Source organism: Homalodisca vitripennis, chromosome 8, assembly GCF_021130785.1.
Source record: "Homalodisca vitripennis isolate AUS2020 chromosome 8, UT_GWSS_2.1, whole genome shotgun sequence".
In the NCBI taxonomy this organism is placed as follows: domain Eukaryota; kingdom Metazoa; phylum Arthropoda; class Insecta; order Hemiptera; family Cicadellidae; genus Homalodisca; species Homalodisca vitripennis.
In genome coordinates, this window is record NC_060214.1 from 112,721,408 (window position 1) to 112,737,833 (window position 16,426).

General features: G+C 35.4%; 1 protein-coding gene across 2 annotated transcripts in view; it reads left to right on the forward strand.

The window, feature by feature from the left end:
• Positions 1-16,426, forward strand: part of LOC124367914 — a 114,833-nt gene that overhangs the window by 63,840 nt on the left and 34,567 nt on the right. The window contains exon 3 of one of the 2 annotated variants that reach the window (XM_046825117.1): positions 2,809-2,881. In XM_046825117.1, coding sequence (XP_046681073.1) covers positions 2,819-2,881 — 63 coding nt within the window. In that variant the 5' untranslated portion in view covers positions 2,809-2,818. Of the gene's footprint in view, positions 1-2,808; positions 2,882-4,238; positions 4,453-16,426 lie in introns of those variants that run through there. The other variant, XM_046825118.1, reaches the window with a different exon arrangement.

Here is a 16,426-nt window from a genome sequence, read left to right on the forward strand (position 1 = left end):
TGAAAGAGGTGAAAATTTGTAACAAAATAGCCTTTTTTAACTCTCCCAAATCTAAACATGGGATGGCAGGACAGATTAATAGATTCGGTATGCATTAGTTTGAAGGTAATTTTGTTACATATCCAAAAATTAATTCTTCTATCACTCTAAGGGCGATTTCCAGAAGCGTACAAAAAGGGAGTTCCAAATTGATTAAGAACTCTGCCCTCTGATGCGATCAAATTAAGGATCCAAAAAGCCTTCTTAAAATTATCTATACCTCTTGACAAAAAGAACGTAGGGGCTTGAAACTTGTTGTATAGGGTTCTCTTGATCGAAGGGAGAACACTTGATTTTTAGGTAAAAAGGTTAGAAAAATTAAAGGTAGAAATAACATTCTAATGTTTTTAAATTTGTCTTATAGATAACTATTCTGGCAACGATAAAACCACCGAATAAACAATTTTCTAAAAAAGCTAACTACTGGTATTTTTTTCTTTCCTTTTTTTGTTTGGCGCAGTGTAGTGGACACAACGGTTATCGCAAGATAACCAGACCAAGCAACGTCGAGCGTGGCTGCTTCTTGGATGGATGACCGCTGAGCGATCCTGTCCTTGCAAGCAGCCCGCCTGCCCGCCATTGGTGATGGTTCGGAAGTCACCTTTAAGCCGTTAGTCCAGGTTAAGTGTTAGAGAGGGCTTCTTAGCCCTAACTTCGCCTGGTATAACAAGACATCTTTACTTCACTTTACTTTACCATTTGCCATTTACTTTGCCAATTACCAACACATGTGGTGATGTTAGGCCTACTGCCTGTACAAAACCTTTGCACCTTAACAGAATTTTACCCATTCAAATTTAGATTTTTGTGAGGTGTTAGGACACCTGATATCTTCAAGTATATAATTAAGGAACCCCCCCCCCTCCCCCAAGGTTGCTTTCACCTTGTCTATGATCAATTGCAATTGCATAGTATTTATGACTTCCGTATTCAATAGTAAGGTACTGTATACGTATTATATCGACCACACTATTATTATTTTAAAACATCAACATATTTGGTAATTTAGAAGCATGGTTGTTGTTAAGGTAACTGCCCACAATAGACTTCCGGTGTTATCTTATCGCAATACCTGTCCCTTCCCCCCTGGTCAAGGCTCAGCGACCTGCCGCTCCAGCGATAACGATAATAGGGGTATTCATGATTTATTAAGTTTTTTACACGGTACATAATTGCCTTTCCATTACAATTCAATTTATATTTCTGATCAGCCCCTCTAGAATTTGATATTTTACTGATATGTACTATCTCGAGGGATGTTTTTCTTTCATTTGGGTGGCGGAGTGTGATCAAGAATCAAAACAAGTTTTGTGTGTTTTTTTTCAATAAAGAGTTTAGTTTTTGTTTGGTAATGTATGTTTTTGTTGAATTTTTGTGTTTGGAGAAATGTAGGGGTGTGGTCGATATACCAGTACCAATAGTAATTATCCATGTTTCAGACTCAAATCCGGGAAAAGATTTATTTGTCCAGTAGCAATACCTTTGCTAATTTGAATAAAAACAGGGTTTATTTTATTCCCACCTACGTGACAGCATAGTTGATTCATTGCTGCGGTTTCTACCGCTTGGGTAATCGTATAAACATATCATTAAATTAACTTACGTTTGACTTATAAAGGCATTTTATAGATTGTTCTTTTATACAAAGCCTGCTGCGACATGCACAGCTTTACATAATCATAAACTCGTTTGTTTTCAATCTTAACTCATTTATAGATGGTTTTGTTTACATGTCAATAAAGAACAAATATCTGTAGCCCTATATTAGACAGTAAACTACTAATATTTATAGTTTGGTGGAAAATTATGCGTAGTTGTTTTCAGTGTTGTTACTGAAACTATTTGAGAAGTAAAGATATTTAATTTGCAGAGAATCCTCTGATGGAAAGATTACATCTCACACCTGGGAACAACTGAATATAATCTCTGTTGGATTGGCGACTTTAGTAGTGGTTTGTTTTATTTATTATACGAAGGGCTGGTGGGATAAAAGGGATAAGTCCGTCAATTCTCAAAACGGATGTTTTGATGCCTAACTAACTGAACATTGAACCAATGCCTTTCGAATGGTGTAGTTGGTTATGGGATAAATGGAGTCAGTATTTCTGAAAAAAAGAAAAAGACTACTCTATTCGGGGATAAAAGAGATCAGTCCGTTTCGTTTGATCAATAAAAGGGATCAGTCCAGGTCTCTGATCGCAGTTTGTATGACTACTTAACTTGTAAAATATAGTAGAAAGCCGATTTAACTGTAACAATATGTAAAAACAAAAAAGTAAACGTTGTTAGAAACAATAATTTTAAAATAAAGTTTCTCTTATTGCAATAAAGGGGTTAAGTCCTACGGACTAATCATAAGTTTCCCACAAAAGCTTGCAGTTTAGACTCTTTTGAAACAAATACTTCTTAGTAGCATTTTTTACTGTGCTTTTTACTAGAAATTGTAAAATTTATATACTTAAAACTACTAACTAACTAACTAAGAAATATTAAAAATAAATGATCAATGACAAAAGTTATTTGGTTTCGGAGCACTGTTTTGCTCTCCTGAACAATTTTTAAAAGTGGACTTATCCCTTTTATTCCAAAGTTTTTTTATAAAATGACGTAATCGTCAAAGGCAGACGGATGGGAAAGGCGGGCGTGGGTTGCCAGCCCCCCTCCCCGGGGGGGGGGGGGGGTTCGTGGGCAGAGAGAGGCCACTGAGTCACCGTGACGTAGGGTCGTGGGCTGTCGTGGGCTTGAGCTAACATGGCTGTATGTTCGCAGGTGCAGCAGAATGGCCGCAGAGGTCTCCGCTGACCTCAACGTCATCAATGACGAGGACGTCCTCCGTCGTATGGTAAGTGACGTCATGACAAATCTGGTGCACGGTGTTCCCCAAGATGCTCTCCTGGGACCACTTTTGTTTACAATATAAAAAATGTATCACCTTTCTGCAAAACATTTTAAGTTCTCTCTAAGAGAGTCATTACATTATTACTAAAAGAACACACATCCAGAGTTGAAACTTGAAAATTGGTCCTGTTTGTAAGAAATGTTTACCAACAAAAATGTTGATATTGCAATAGAAATGTTGAGTTCTGATTGCACAGCAAAATATTACATCATACTTCAGCTTGGCTGAATCTTGCGTTACATAACTTCCACACCTACGTCTATTATGGTGGAACTGCTGGTCATCTCAGAGTTAGGCCTTACATATACACGTATTGTTATATTAAACAATTTACTCCTTAATTGGCTCATAGATTTATGTTAAATTTCTTGTTTAAGGGTACACCTTACAAGTATCAAAACTATGCTTTATTTTTCTCAATATTATTTTAATAAAGGTTACTTTAAAAACCCTCCATAACGGCTAAACTAAAATGCTTGGTTATAAAGTAATAATATAAGTTTAAACATAAGTGTAAAAATATTTATAATTGTACAAAATATACGTTCTATAAAAAGTGAAACCACACAAAGACGCGTATAAGAGAAACAAGATTGGATGTATTTCAAGACTCTTTGATCTCAAGAATGAGTTAAAAACCATTTTGAAAGCTCAGAGAGCTTCAGTGCATTCGATTCGAATTCGACTTGGCGTAATTAGATCAATATTTAGAATTTACGTGGATTAATCTTGAAACTTAATCTTATTAATCCGTTATTTACGAACTAAAACATAAAAATTCTTAGTCGGATTGGAAAAGTCATTTTCACTATAATTTATAAATTTTAAAAACTGTAAAAAGCCGAGAACTTAGCAAGTTATGATAAACCTTTTGTACACAATTGAAAACTATACCGCAAAAAGATCATTTCTATTAATACCCTTATTACGTAACATGTCTCGTATGTTGTACATATCGCCGTATACACCGTACTAATCTCAAATAAATATCTCAATTATTGGAATCTCCATTCAACATTAGTATCTGAAACGGGGAATGCAATAATTTTAATCGCTGCACTTGGCCTGATATATTTATTTAAGAAAGGAGGGTTCCAAGAATCCTCAGTATGTAGTTCCAAGAACTACCGTTCTGTGAAAGAAATGGCGGTGGTAACTAACTAATCGGGGATATGTTACATTATTCTTGGCCCCACGCGCTTATGTCCAGTGGAGTTCCTAAAGGCACCTCCTTGGGCCCCCACTTATTCCTATTGTTGCCAACAATTAAACCGCAGTTTACTGGTCGATTGTTGGCCTTGGTCGGTCAGCTGGGCTGCCGCTCAGTTTTGCTCGGACCTGTGAACCGGAAACACCTCTCCGTCATCGGTGCCGCGTTCTTTATAAAAGTGTAAATACAAATTCAATTAATTAATCAGTTGGTGAATTTTAACTTTTTTGTGATTTTGTTCGATTTATTTTAAGTTTTCTGTTTTTCACACAGCGAATTGGAAAAACGTTATCTAGTTTCAAAGGTATATTTATATCAAATTCATTAACATTGTAGTTAAATAACAATATGTTAAATTAAATATTATTCTTAAGAATGTATAAGGGAGTAAATGTTTCCGTGTCTTTTCATGATTAGTTTTACATCCACAGTGAGAAAATACAATAAAATACGGAGTTTTTAAATTATATATTTTTCAATACACTTGTTGACTAATTCAGAATGAAGAAACAACTCTGTGTTACCAACAATGATCTTTAACACTGATTGTGGCTAATATTTGTAACTAACTCATTGTCTTATTCATTAAGTTTTATTGTAAAGAGGTGTTAAGTAATTTAAAACTAAAAGGTTTACTGTTGTTCAATGGCATTACGAAAAATTGTGTTGTGATAGTTTTGATGTAAAATAGTGTGGAATCAAATGCGGACACCAATGTGCATTTTTAAGAATTCAAGATACGTTTTTCAAGAAATCGATACAGGAATTTCCAGGGAAGAAATGTATAATAAAACATATAAACTTTTGCATCGCTGAAGTAGGAGAATAGTGAAATAGTTTAAAAAAATAACAAACGATTATTTTTCACAGATTATACAGTTTTAATTTGATGCACTTAAATCGAGCTATCATATACGTAAGTGAAGACTGTTGTATCATCTGCAGCCAACGTGATACACATACTGAAAATGGAGACTTGTCTCTTTTCACGTTGGTTAATGCTAACAAAATTATTCTTCATGCGTTTTTATAGTTGGTTTGATGTGTTAAGCCAAAACAATATGATTTTTAAACTCTCACAGGTATATACTATTTATTTCTTGGTGTATTTTGGATAGCTTTTCTACCTTCCCCCGATAATGACTTTTACCAAAATTAAGCGCGGATGACAATCCAAATTTTTTGCTTAGCAAAAGTTTCTCTGTTTAAAAAAACTAGATTGCGTTCTCTTATAAAAGGCAAATTAGCTTTAGTGCACTGAATGTTTCAATGATACTCTATAAACATTTAAGGATGGCAATGTCATAACTAAATGTCAATCTTTCGATATTTAGAGTCGTTTAAATATAAACGCGGTTAACAAGACTTTATATTTAATAGTTCCACGAAACTGACTTAATCATGTATTTCTTTAGAATAGAATAGAATATGATTTATTTTTGAAAATATTATAATAACATATTATATACAATGGTATACACAATGTAATAAATCAATAAAGTAACCTAAACAACCAAATGTATACACAATGTACAAACCTAATGAGCAAACTTAAATACAAATTTAACATTCTTGTAAATAAAATTAAAACAAAAGCACTCGTAAATTAAAAGAAATATTTTCAAAAATAACTAGGGCCTCTAGAGGCAAGTGCCTGTGGAGAGGTTCCTTTTATAACAAAAATCTTTTTCAGCTCAAAGAAAATTTCAGCAAAACTTTGATTTTTTTTTATAAGCTTCTAAAAAAAATTGATTAAAAGTGTGCTGCTGCAGTTACAAAGCAAATGAAAATCCACTTAAATAAATACAAACTAAAATTTACTGTTACCTTCTTTAATTAACTAGGAATCTATGCAGAGAAGAAAATCTAATTTATCAAAACCCAATAACCACTTCTTTAATGTTTTTGAAAATAACTTTATATTCTCACAGCCAATAATTGAAGAAATTATACTAAACATTTTAGGTCCCAAAAAACAATAACTATTAGTAAACTATTCTTATACAAACAAACTTACTATCTGACACTCTGTGCCAACTGTATTGTAAACAGGTCATGTACTTAAAAAAGATTTGCTTGTAACGTCGTTTTCTAAGACGTCTATTTAAATATCCTCTCCTTACGTTTAAAGAACATGTTTAAACTAAAAAAAAGAAAAGAAGAAATGTTTAAAACACGTTTAAATTTGAAAACGAGTTTACATCAGTTTGTTGAGAATCTCCAAAATTTATACACTTCCTGGCACTAAGACACTAAAACAAAGCACACTATAAATTAAAATGTTATGTACTCATACGTTCGAAAATTAAAATCCTTGAGTGCGTTGAAGAAATGAATGACCCTCATCATTGCTAATAATTAAATTAATTAGGGATCTCGTATTATTTTAAGGGCCACGTGCTTATCGCTTCTAAACCATAATTTCACCACGGAGTTCCAAAAGTCACCTCACTAGGCTCGCACTTATTCCCAATGTTGTTAACTATTATACAGTATTTACTGGAAATTTTTTATCTTCGTCGATTGCTGGAATGGATGTGTTATACTTCCATAATCAAGTATAACGCCAATAAAGTTGTAACTTTTCATTTTACTGCTTTAAAATATCTACCACTTCCTTTAAAAACAATCGACTTATCTCGACTAGTGAACGAATTCTACAAAGTCAGGCTACCAAATGTATCCAAGACAGGATTTATCAAACGTCGATTGGGTTGAAAATATTGAATACTGCACTATCCTACCCTCTATTTCCCTAAATTATAAGCATTTTCTGTATTTTCAATACGATAGACATTTTGTAGCAACCCATAATAACTCCCCAAATGTACAGCTGTGGAATCATGATCAAGAAATTGTTCAGTTGATGCTTGTGCAAGTAGATTTCTCGAGAGTACGAAGTATACAATTTACTAGTCCTGTCGTACTTGCTTAAAATTCAGGTTGCCATATAATATTAATATTATTCTAGTAAAATTGTTCATAAGTGTATTTTTCAGATTAAATTGTTTTGTCTTTGTTAAAATAATTTAAGTTAAAAGTGGTCCAATGTCCAAAACCCGATATTTAAATCTTAACAGGAAGTTATTGCTAAGAATATGTTCAAATTAACTCGAATTTGAAAATTCTCTCTCTCTCTCTCTCTCTCTCTCTCCTCTCTCTCTCTCTCCTCTCTCTCTCTCTCTCTCTCTCTCTCTCTCTCTCTCTCTCTCTCTCTCTCTCTCTCTCTCTCTCTCTCTCTCTCTCTCTCTCTCTCTCTCTCTCTCTCTCTCTCTCTCTCTCTCTCTCTCTCTCTCTCTCTCTCTCTCTCTCTCTCTCTCTCTCTCTCTCTCTCTCTCTCTCTCTCTCTCTCTCTCTCTCTCTCTCTCTCTCTCCTCTCTCTCTCTCTCTCTCTCTCTCTCTCACTCTCTCTCTCTCTCTCTCTCTCTCTCTCCTCTCCTCTCTCTCCTCTCTCTCTCTCTCTCTCTCTCTCTCTCTCTCTCTCTCTCTCTCTCTCTCTCCTCCTCTCTCTCCTCCTCTCTCCTCTCCTCTCTCTCTCTCTCTCTCTCTCTCTCTCTCTCTCTCTCTCTCTCTCTCTCTCCTCTCTCTCTCTCTCTCTCTCTCTCTCTCTCTCTCTCTCTCTCTCCCTCTCTCTCTCTCTCTCTCTCTCTCTCTCTCTCTCTCTCCTCTCTCTCTCTCTCTCTCTCTCTCTCTCTCTCGCTCTCTCGCTCTCTCTCTCTCTCTCTCTCTCTCTCTCCCCTCTCTCTCTCTCTCTCTCTCTCTCTCTCTCCCCTCTCTCTCTCTCTCTCACTCTCTCCTCTCTCCTCTCTCCTCTCTCTCTCTCTCTCTCCCTCTCCTCTCTCCTCTCACTCCCTCTCTCTCTCTCTCCTAAAACTCCTAACTTGCGTCAGACAGGGAAAGCGAGCGGAAGAGGCCTCGGTAACTCAATACCCCAGTTTAACAGAGTGGGGTGCTGTGCGGTTAGCCAGAGCCCAGGTGTCACTTACCTCACCTACATTAACACATTTGGGCCTAGTTTTTTACCTTCTGTTCCACATTAAAGCCACTCATAGTGGGTAATTATTTCAGTTTTTCATTATCGGGTGTTAGTTAACACAGTTTCTACGATCTCTTCGACACCTTCCACAAGTTAACAGGTCTGAACAGTTAGTTCAAGTGAAATGTGTAGGTAGGTTTCATTGAAATGTGCATATTGCAATCGCCCCAACACGGTAACTACCGTAGTCATTAATACATTCAGACTAAACTTGGTTAGTGTATAGTTGTACAGCAAGTGTAAAGCTTGAATGTGGAGCTAGTGTAAAGCTTGAATGAGGAGCTAGTGTATAGCTTGAATGAGGAGCTAGTGTATAGTTGTACAGCAAGTGTATAGCTTGAATGAGGAGCTAGTGTAGTTGTGCAGCAAGTTTATAGCTTGAATGAGGAGCTCGTGTATAGTTGTACAGCAAGTGTATAGCTTGAATGAGGAGCTAGTGTATAGTTGTACAGCAAGTGTATAGCTTAAATGAGGAGCTAGTGTATAGTTGTACAGCAAGTGTATAGCTTGAATGAGGAGCAGTGTATAGTGTATATAGTTGTAAAGCAAGTGTATAGCTTGAATGAGGAGCTAGTGTATATAGTATAGTTGTACAGCAAGTGTATAGCTTGAATGAGGAGCTAGTGTATAGTTGTACAGCAAGTGTATAGCTTGAATGAGGAGCTCGTGTATAGTTGTACAGCAAGTGTATAGCTTGAATGAGGAGCTAGTGTATAGTTGTACAGCAAGTGTATAGCTTGAATGAGGAGCTAGTGTAGTTGTACAGCAAGTTTATAGCTTGAATGAGGAGCTAGTGTATAGTTGTACAGCAAGTGTATAGCTTGAATGAGGAGCTAGTGTATAGTTGTACAGCAAGTGTATAGCTTGAATGAGGAGCTAGTGTATAGTTGTACAGCAAGTGTATAGCTTGAATGAGAAGTGTATAGGAGCTAGTGTAGCTAGTGTATTGAACAGCAAGTGTATAGCTTTACAGCAAGTATATAGCTTGAATGAGTTCGCCAGTCAGTCTTAACCAATAAAAAGTTTTAAAATGGTGCCTGTTCACATTTGAGCAAAAGTTTTCCTTCACTAATTCCCAACAAAACCTCCCCAAAAGCCATGTCTACTCTTTTACTTATTTCGATATCTCTTAAGGTTTCAAGATGGCGGCAAATCAAAGTTTTTGAAATGGAATGGTTTTGTGTCAGTTTCTATTGCATTGTACCATGAAGCAAGAAAGCGTCTTAGAATTTTCAGGCAATTTACAATAATGTTCTAACATGTATTTTTGATAACTTGTAAGATTTTCTGATAGCGGAAAATTTTTAACTAGTATACAACATTGCGGAAATAATTGTAATCATGATAAATACCGTAGTTCTAACAGAAATATGAGCAGCATATTCTCTAAACCTGTCAAGTGTATATCCTCAAGAAATAAACTGTTACAGCCGTATTACAAATTCACACAGTTCTCTCTACAGGCAACTTAAAACATTATTTATTTTATTTTTAAATTATAATTATTTTATCAATAAAATAAATATCACTAGATTGATTCACGTCAAAACAAAACTACTAACCAAATATACTAATTAAAAATAGTTTATGACTTTATTTATAACGACTTTCCTCTCGTTTTCCTTAAAACACGGCTAAAACACGGCTCGTTTTTTTTCTGTACGGCTTGCATTACTAATGTTACAGAAGTGTATACAGACCCTCAAGTTATATGGCGTACATATGCTATCTTTGATTTTCATCTTTTGGGGTTCTAACAATAAAGTTGTTTTGCATTCAAACGAGAAATCACATTACAGGTCTTTCGTATACATTATATAATACCAAAACAGTTAAACACGTTGTCGTGTTAAAATTCATGTCATTGTAATACAACTCTAAATTAAAAATAATATAACTTGAAATTTTAAATTATAATAGACTACGCGCTGATTTTCAAGTTCAAAGATTTCTTAATTTAGTGATGACTCAGTGTTTTATTATCATTACGACAGGCATTTTTCAAAGCAGATCTGCACACAAAACAAGCACACAATAAGTTATGATATAATTTGTCATGCGGACAAAATTCAATAAGCCGTGCCAATAATAGCTGGAGGTGGGAGGAAGATCGAGATAAGGACACGATGAAAGGAGGAATATTCGTTCTGCCGCGCCTTCAAACTTGATTATGTGCCCCTCCTACTTTAATATTGCAGAGTCACAGCTACAGCTACAGCTGACCCGTCGCGTCGCTGCCTCCAGGCAAGCCTGTGTTGGAAGAAGGATTAACATTTGGCTCAAATGTCACTCAAGGCACGTGTCGTACCCCCACCACAATTATTCAAATGCTGGTCTATTTTGTCGGTCCACACTAAACCTTGCAAAGTCTTATTTTCGACACCAACACTACTGTAGCAGTCATTAACGAGGTTTCAAAACCCTTCGCACGCCACTAATAAATCTATTAACTTTCCTTTAACGCCAATTCAGATAAAAAATATTTTGTTTCTTTAAGTTCAAAGCTAATTTTTATTATAACTAGATTATAAAAGGTAGAATAAAAAAGTATAAAACAGGGCATTTTACACAAAACTTGCGTATTTATTGATAAAAATAAAAAAGAACTGTTTACAGAACTTTATTTCAAATTAAAAGTTTACATTTTACTATAAAACAAGATAAATATTTCAAACTAATCACAACACTACCACACGATGAAGAATATTAACGAGATAAGTAGTAGATACGTTTATAATAACGAGATACGAGCACTGGTAACAACCAAGAAAGCAGTAATACACGCCACGGATATGTTTGGTTATGGCTCTGTAGGAGACGCAGAACTGTCGAGCAAGTGGTCGGAGTTAGACAAAGGCCACTCCCCTTCCCCCTGCTGCAGAGTGAAAGCCGTTTATAAATACTTCCTTGGCAACGATAAGGGCATTTTGAAGCCTTTTTTTAATTTAAAAACTCTCCAAGAGGCATTCGATTATTATCTGTTATAATATCGGATATATCAGTATTTGGCGTTTTGGCCAGAGTCTACCATTCCAATATCCGTCTACGGTGTGGGAAGGGTTAAATTCTGGGAAAGAATCTTATCTTATCTACTTACTATCTCCAGCCATCAGAGCAGAATTCGGCACACCCCATGCTGATTACGACGATAAATACAGCTCTCAAAGATAGTGCCTATAAATTAACAGATTATTTTCCAGAGGAGCTTATCACAACCACCTGCTAGGCAATCTAAAATCCATAAAAACCTATAGATAAGTTTGAGAGGTCGATGGATGCCTAAATGCTATAGTTGAACTCGTCCAAGTTTCATCTCAATCTTCTATTTTTCTTATTTTACTTTATTTTTTGAATTTTTCACTTTTCCTTGATTCTATCCAACCTATTTTTCTCTTTATTCTTGTTCTCATGTTCCCTCATTCGCCAGATACCCCTTTTCACGTTTGCCTTAAGTTTATTTTTTTCTTTACTCTCTCCTTATTCTGGCCAAATTGCCTCCAAATTCTATAATGTTGTCTGTACGGCTATGTAACTCTAAAACAATTAGTTATACGACATTATCAGTGGAACTATTCGAGTTAAACATCTTATCACTACATAGACAATGGACTTGCATCTGGTCAGCCACGTTTGAAGACTCCAACTTTTCCTATATAGTTACATCTATGAAATTTGATAGCCCTCTCATGCATTTGTTATCAGACCCTCTAAAGTTATTCTGTTACGTGATGTTTCCGAAATTATCCAAAACATCATAAAGACCATTATTTTTGTTTGCAGAACTACTTCAGTAGTTACACTATCATAGACAATTAATAGTTGAAGGCAGCTAACGCTATTTGACCTTTCCATATCCTTTCTTCTTATGTTTTCTTGTCGTTACTTTCTTTTACCTTATTCCATAGCTATTTCCTTAACCGTATTTTTCACTTTCTTATCTTTGTTTCTTCCTCTTCTTTAATGCCATGAAAATGTTTCCACTTAACTCTTGACGGATTTCTGTGGAATTGAGAGTTTTAATTCCGTGAAGTGCCTTCCGTACTACTTAAATACCGGTCTGATTTGAGTGAATAACCTGATGTTATCCTCGAAACTGAAGAACTGGGTATCAACAACAGTACATCACAAGAAGTTTACAAAGAGGTCTTATCCAAAAACCCAAAGTTAATAAACTAGCTTTCAGGCGTTCGTTTACCTACATGGGTCCACATTTATTTAATCAAATTCCAAAGAAAACAAAAAAATATAAAAAATTCTTTTTCTTATTTTCAAACTAAAATTTGTCCTCTTTATAAACAATTCTTTAATTTTAAATAGTAACCAATTTAAAGTAAATTTTTATAGGACACTATTTCAGTAAGATATATTGTCATTATATAAATTAATTGTCTTTGTAAAATCGATTATTTAAAGTCTTCAATATAGGAAGAGTTTCATATCTTTTACGTATATTTAAACATTGACTAGCAAGTAAATTTAAGATTAACAATAGTTTGAATTGATTAAGTAAATGTATTTTTGTTTAAGATGTAGTTTTAGTTAAATGTAGTGAGAAACCTTTAATATTACCGCAGTGATCTGCACATCAAGTCCTTATCAGAGAAAACCGGACTGTTATCAGACCTTTCCTTGTCTATTGTTTTACTTTATCTAACCACGCAACTTGTTAATGTGGTTAGTTTTATTCCATAATAATCTCGTTTGTAAATTTTGTATTTTTCGGAATAAATTTCATTTCATTACTTTAATTGTTCGTATCTCGGATGTACCAAAATTACAACTATTTAATTTGCATTAATTCTGAACTAAGGGATCTAAAAATAGACATCATATTATTTCGGGTGACCTCCACATTATTTATGAGCTTCACTAACGCTTCTGGAAACAAACAATGTACAACCCACACTACGTGGCCGACTGACCTGCCAATGCACTTCCCCCCCCCCCCCACCATGACCGCCTCCTGCTGCCCGGGGGCGGTAGGGAGGCGGCGCTATATCTGCCGCTGATGCCTTACCGCCCCCGGCTTGACTTCATTCGATACCTTGGTATCCAGTTCGTCATTTGTAGCATTGAGCCAACAACTACTAAATGATCTTTTTGAGTAGTTAATTAGTTACGTATACTTTTTTAAATACAAATAATTATGTAATTAAATGTACTACAAGAAATAAGAATATTCTTCGACACTATTTAATATTTTTATATTTGATCATCCATTCCATTACGAGTGGTTTTTGTTTTCCTATTGTGTAATACCTGGGGGAAAACTACATAAATTAACCATTTCTTAACTAAAAATCCGAGTGTTTCATTGTTTCTAAATCACAATTCGAAACCCCTTGTTAATATAGCCTACTTTTTATACTAACTGTAAATAATAAAATTAGAATGTTTATCATATTTGGAAGGGTTTTTCGAGGGACCTCTTTTGAATCAAATTCTATATTTCTTTTATCTAAACAAATTCTGTTAGTTTGCCTCTTACCGTTCAAATTTGTAAATTACATTTTAAAATGAACTTGAATAGGGAGAGTAGAAACATTTTGGAGCATCAGGGTGCTTCATATCACTAGATTACTTCTTCCTCGCCGTGGGTGAGTGATTTGGTTTAATAAACTCGTGCACTCATTCCCATCCTTACTTATTCATTTTTACTGACATTCAATTCCATTTTTTATGATAACTAATTCTTTTATTTCAACCCAATTGCGTATTTGGTTTCACGATAAAACCATTTTAAATACAAAATCCTAAATAATAGTAAAGGACCAGCATTAAGTGGTTTGATATTTTAAGGGGGACGGCTCGATTACTCCACTGATCGTTGGCCCAACGACCCTCCTACAATTTAACTTGTTACTGCAATAGGGTCGTTGGCCCAACGAACCATATACGTTATTAGTATTTGTAAGTAAATTTTGGATCGTTGGGCCAACGAACCTTGATTGTAAGTTTACTGTTTAAATTGTAAATACGGTTCGTTGGACCAACGACCCATTTTAGTTATGTTTTACTTTATGAAACAAATCAGTCCGATTACACCACTGATCGTTGGGCCAACGACCCTCTTATTTTAAACTAAACTAATGTTTGGGTCGTTGGGCCAACGATCGGTGGAGTAATCGAACCGGACCCATTTTAAGTATCTCGGAAATTCTCTGAAGAGGTTATACTGGAAGCGTGCGAGTTAATTTACGAGAATTACGTTATCAAGTTTACGCTGCAGTATCTCAACAATTGTTATCTTGAGATATTTTAATCTCGCAGTAGATAAATAATAAATAGTCTAGAGATAGAGATTTACATCTGACCGGAGATGGTTCTCCACAATCACCTCATAGATAAGAGGATTCAAGATTGTATTGTGTGAGTATTTAGATTGAATGGTGCGATCTGGAAAATGTAGAATATGGTTAATTTAGATAGCCTAGTAAGGTACGTTACACTGACGTGGCCCATCCTTGCGTCTGCGTCATTATATATTTTTAGAAAAACGAAATTGTAATTACTAAAATAAATTGCAAAAATGTACTTTGATTTTGTAAATTAAATGTGGAATTTTTGGAGTTAAAAAAAAAACAGTAAAGCAAAAAGCAATGTCAATTATTACCCAAAAAGCAAATGAAAATATTATGTGGCATTGCATTTAAATTTTTTAGTAATAACAATAATATTTCTCTTACCTGTTTAATTGATTCATAAACCATACCCTGTGCTGCTTTAGCTTTAGTTGTACCAATCATTTTTGTTGACCAACATAAATTTTTCTTAAAACTAAAGAAATTATACTTTACAAAGATGTTAATAGGTTTTTGTTTTTAGTTATTACATACATGAAATAAAGGTTTATCTGGATTTATTCGGAAATAAGCTGAAATTCAAACACGAAATCATATAAATCCCTTTATACGGGATGCAGAAACCAGGCACACCCTATGGAAAGCGTTGACTTGGTAAAAAAAGTATAATGTACTGCTTTTGGTTCATGTAGACATCAGTTTTGTTATGGCTAAAAATAAAATAATTTATTAAATTTTTATGAAATAATAAAAAAATTGTGAATTATATAGAATAGTCTGACTTTGTCAATAAAAATGTATAAATATGTTGAAGGTTATCCGTAGTGTTAGAGACTTTTCCGAGTGGTTATTGGTAAATACATTTTAAATTTATAAAAAAATTGCCATCCTTTTACGTCACTGCCCTATCAACAATACAGATCCACTCCAGGATATAAAGGCAAGGCAAAGTCCAAACTTCTGCAGGCACCTCTGCACAGCTGTCTAAATTTTAAATTTGCAGTGATTCTGATTGCCGTCTTTTAGAACCGAAAGGCTCTTTCAAAATTGTATTTTGTTCAGCCATCCCGTAGTAAATATATCCTGTGTAAATAACACAATTAAAATTTTAACAGTTTTTGAAAGAAGATCTCCACATCGAGACTTATATTTCTCAATATCAAAAAGGAACGAAATCTATGGGTTCAAAGACTCTTAATATGTTCACCGTGGTGGCAATTACGCTTCTATAAAACGTATAGGTGACAATACTGACAAAATGTATCTCGCAATACACACTTCAGCCCTTAACGTCGCCGTCACCACCTGTATTGCTTGATTTCAAAATGTTCCACTTTGTGCCCAAACAATCAAAAGTCAGCTGTGTTTGTTGTGCTAAATTTACTGGGCAAGATTTGATTAAGATTTTATCTGGGCCTAAAATAAATCTCTAAAATGGCGGTCGGCGACGTATTTTCCGATGCGAGTTTCTTGTTCCTGTTTGTCGCGATGATCTGCAACATAGTATCGCTGGTGCTCTGGGTGATCCCCGACAACAAGGATAACGCGATGGGCTTCTCGCGCGCCAAGAACTGCCTCTTCGCCCACACCGTGCCGGCCTACATGATCGTGCTCATCGGCATGGTGCTGCTGCACTGCCTTGGGGAGAGACCCGGCCAGTGTTTCAGTCGGCTCTTCCTGGGCGCTGGATTCTTTCTCTTCATCATCACCGGAGTTCTCGGGCTGATCAACTGTCTGAAGGACGGCAACAACCACACCTCCTTCGCCATGATCATCTCCATACTCTGTATCGTCTGTGCCGTCCTCCTCCTGGTAGACCTCCTGAAGAGCGAGGGCATGTTCTGAGCACAGGGAGACTACTCAAATTCCAGATTAATTTTAGCCTTGACTATAAAGTTACCAAATCTTAGAGAATTTGTTAAAGACCTTAACGACAACTC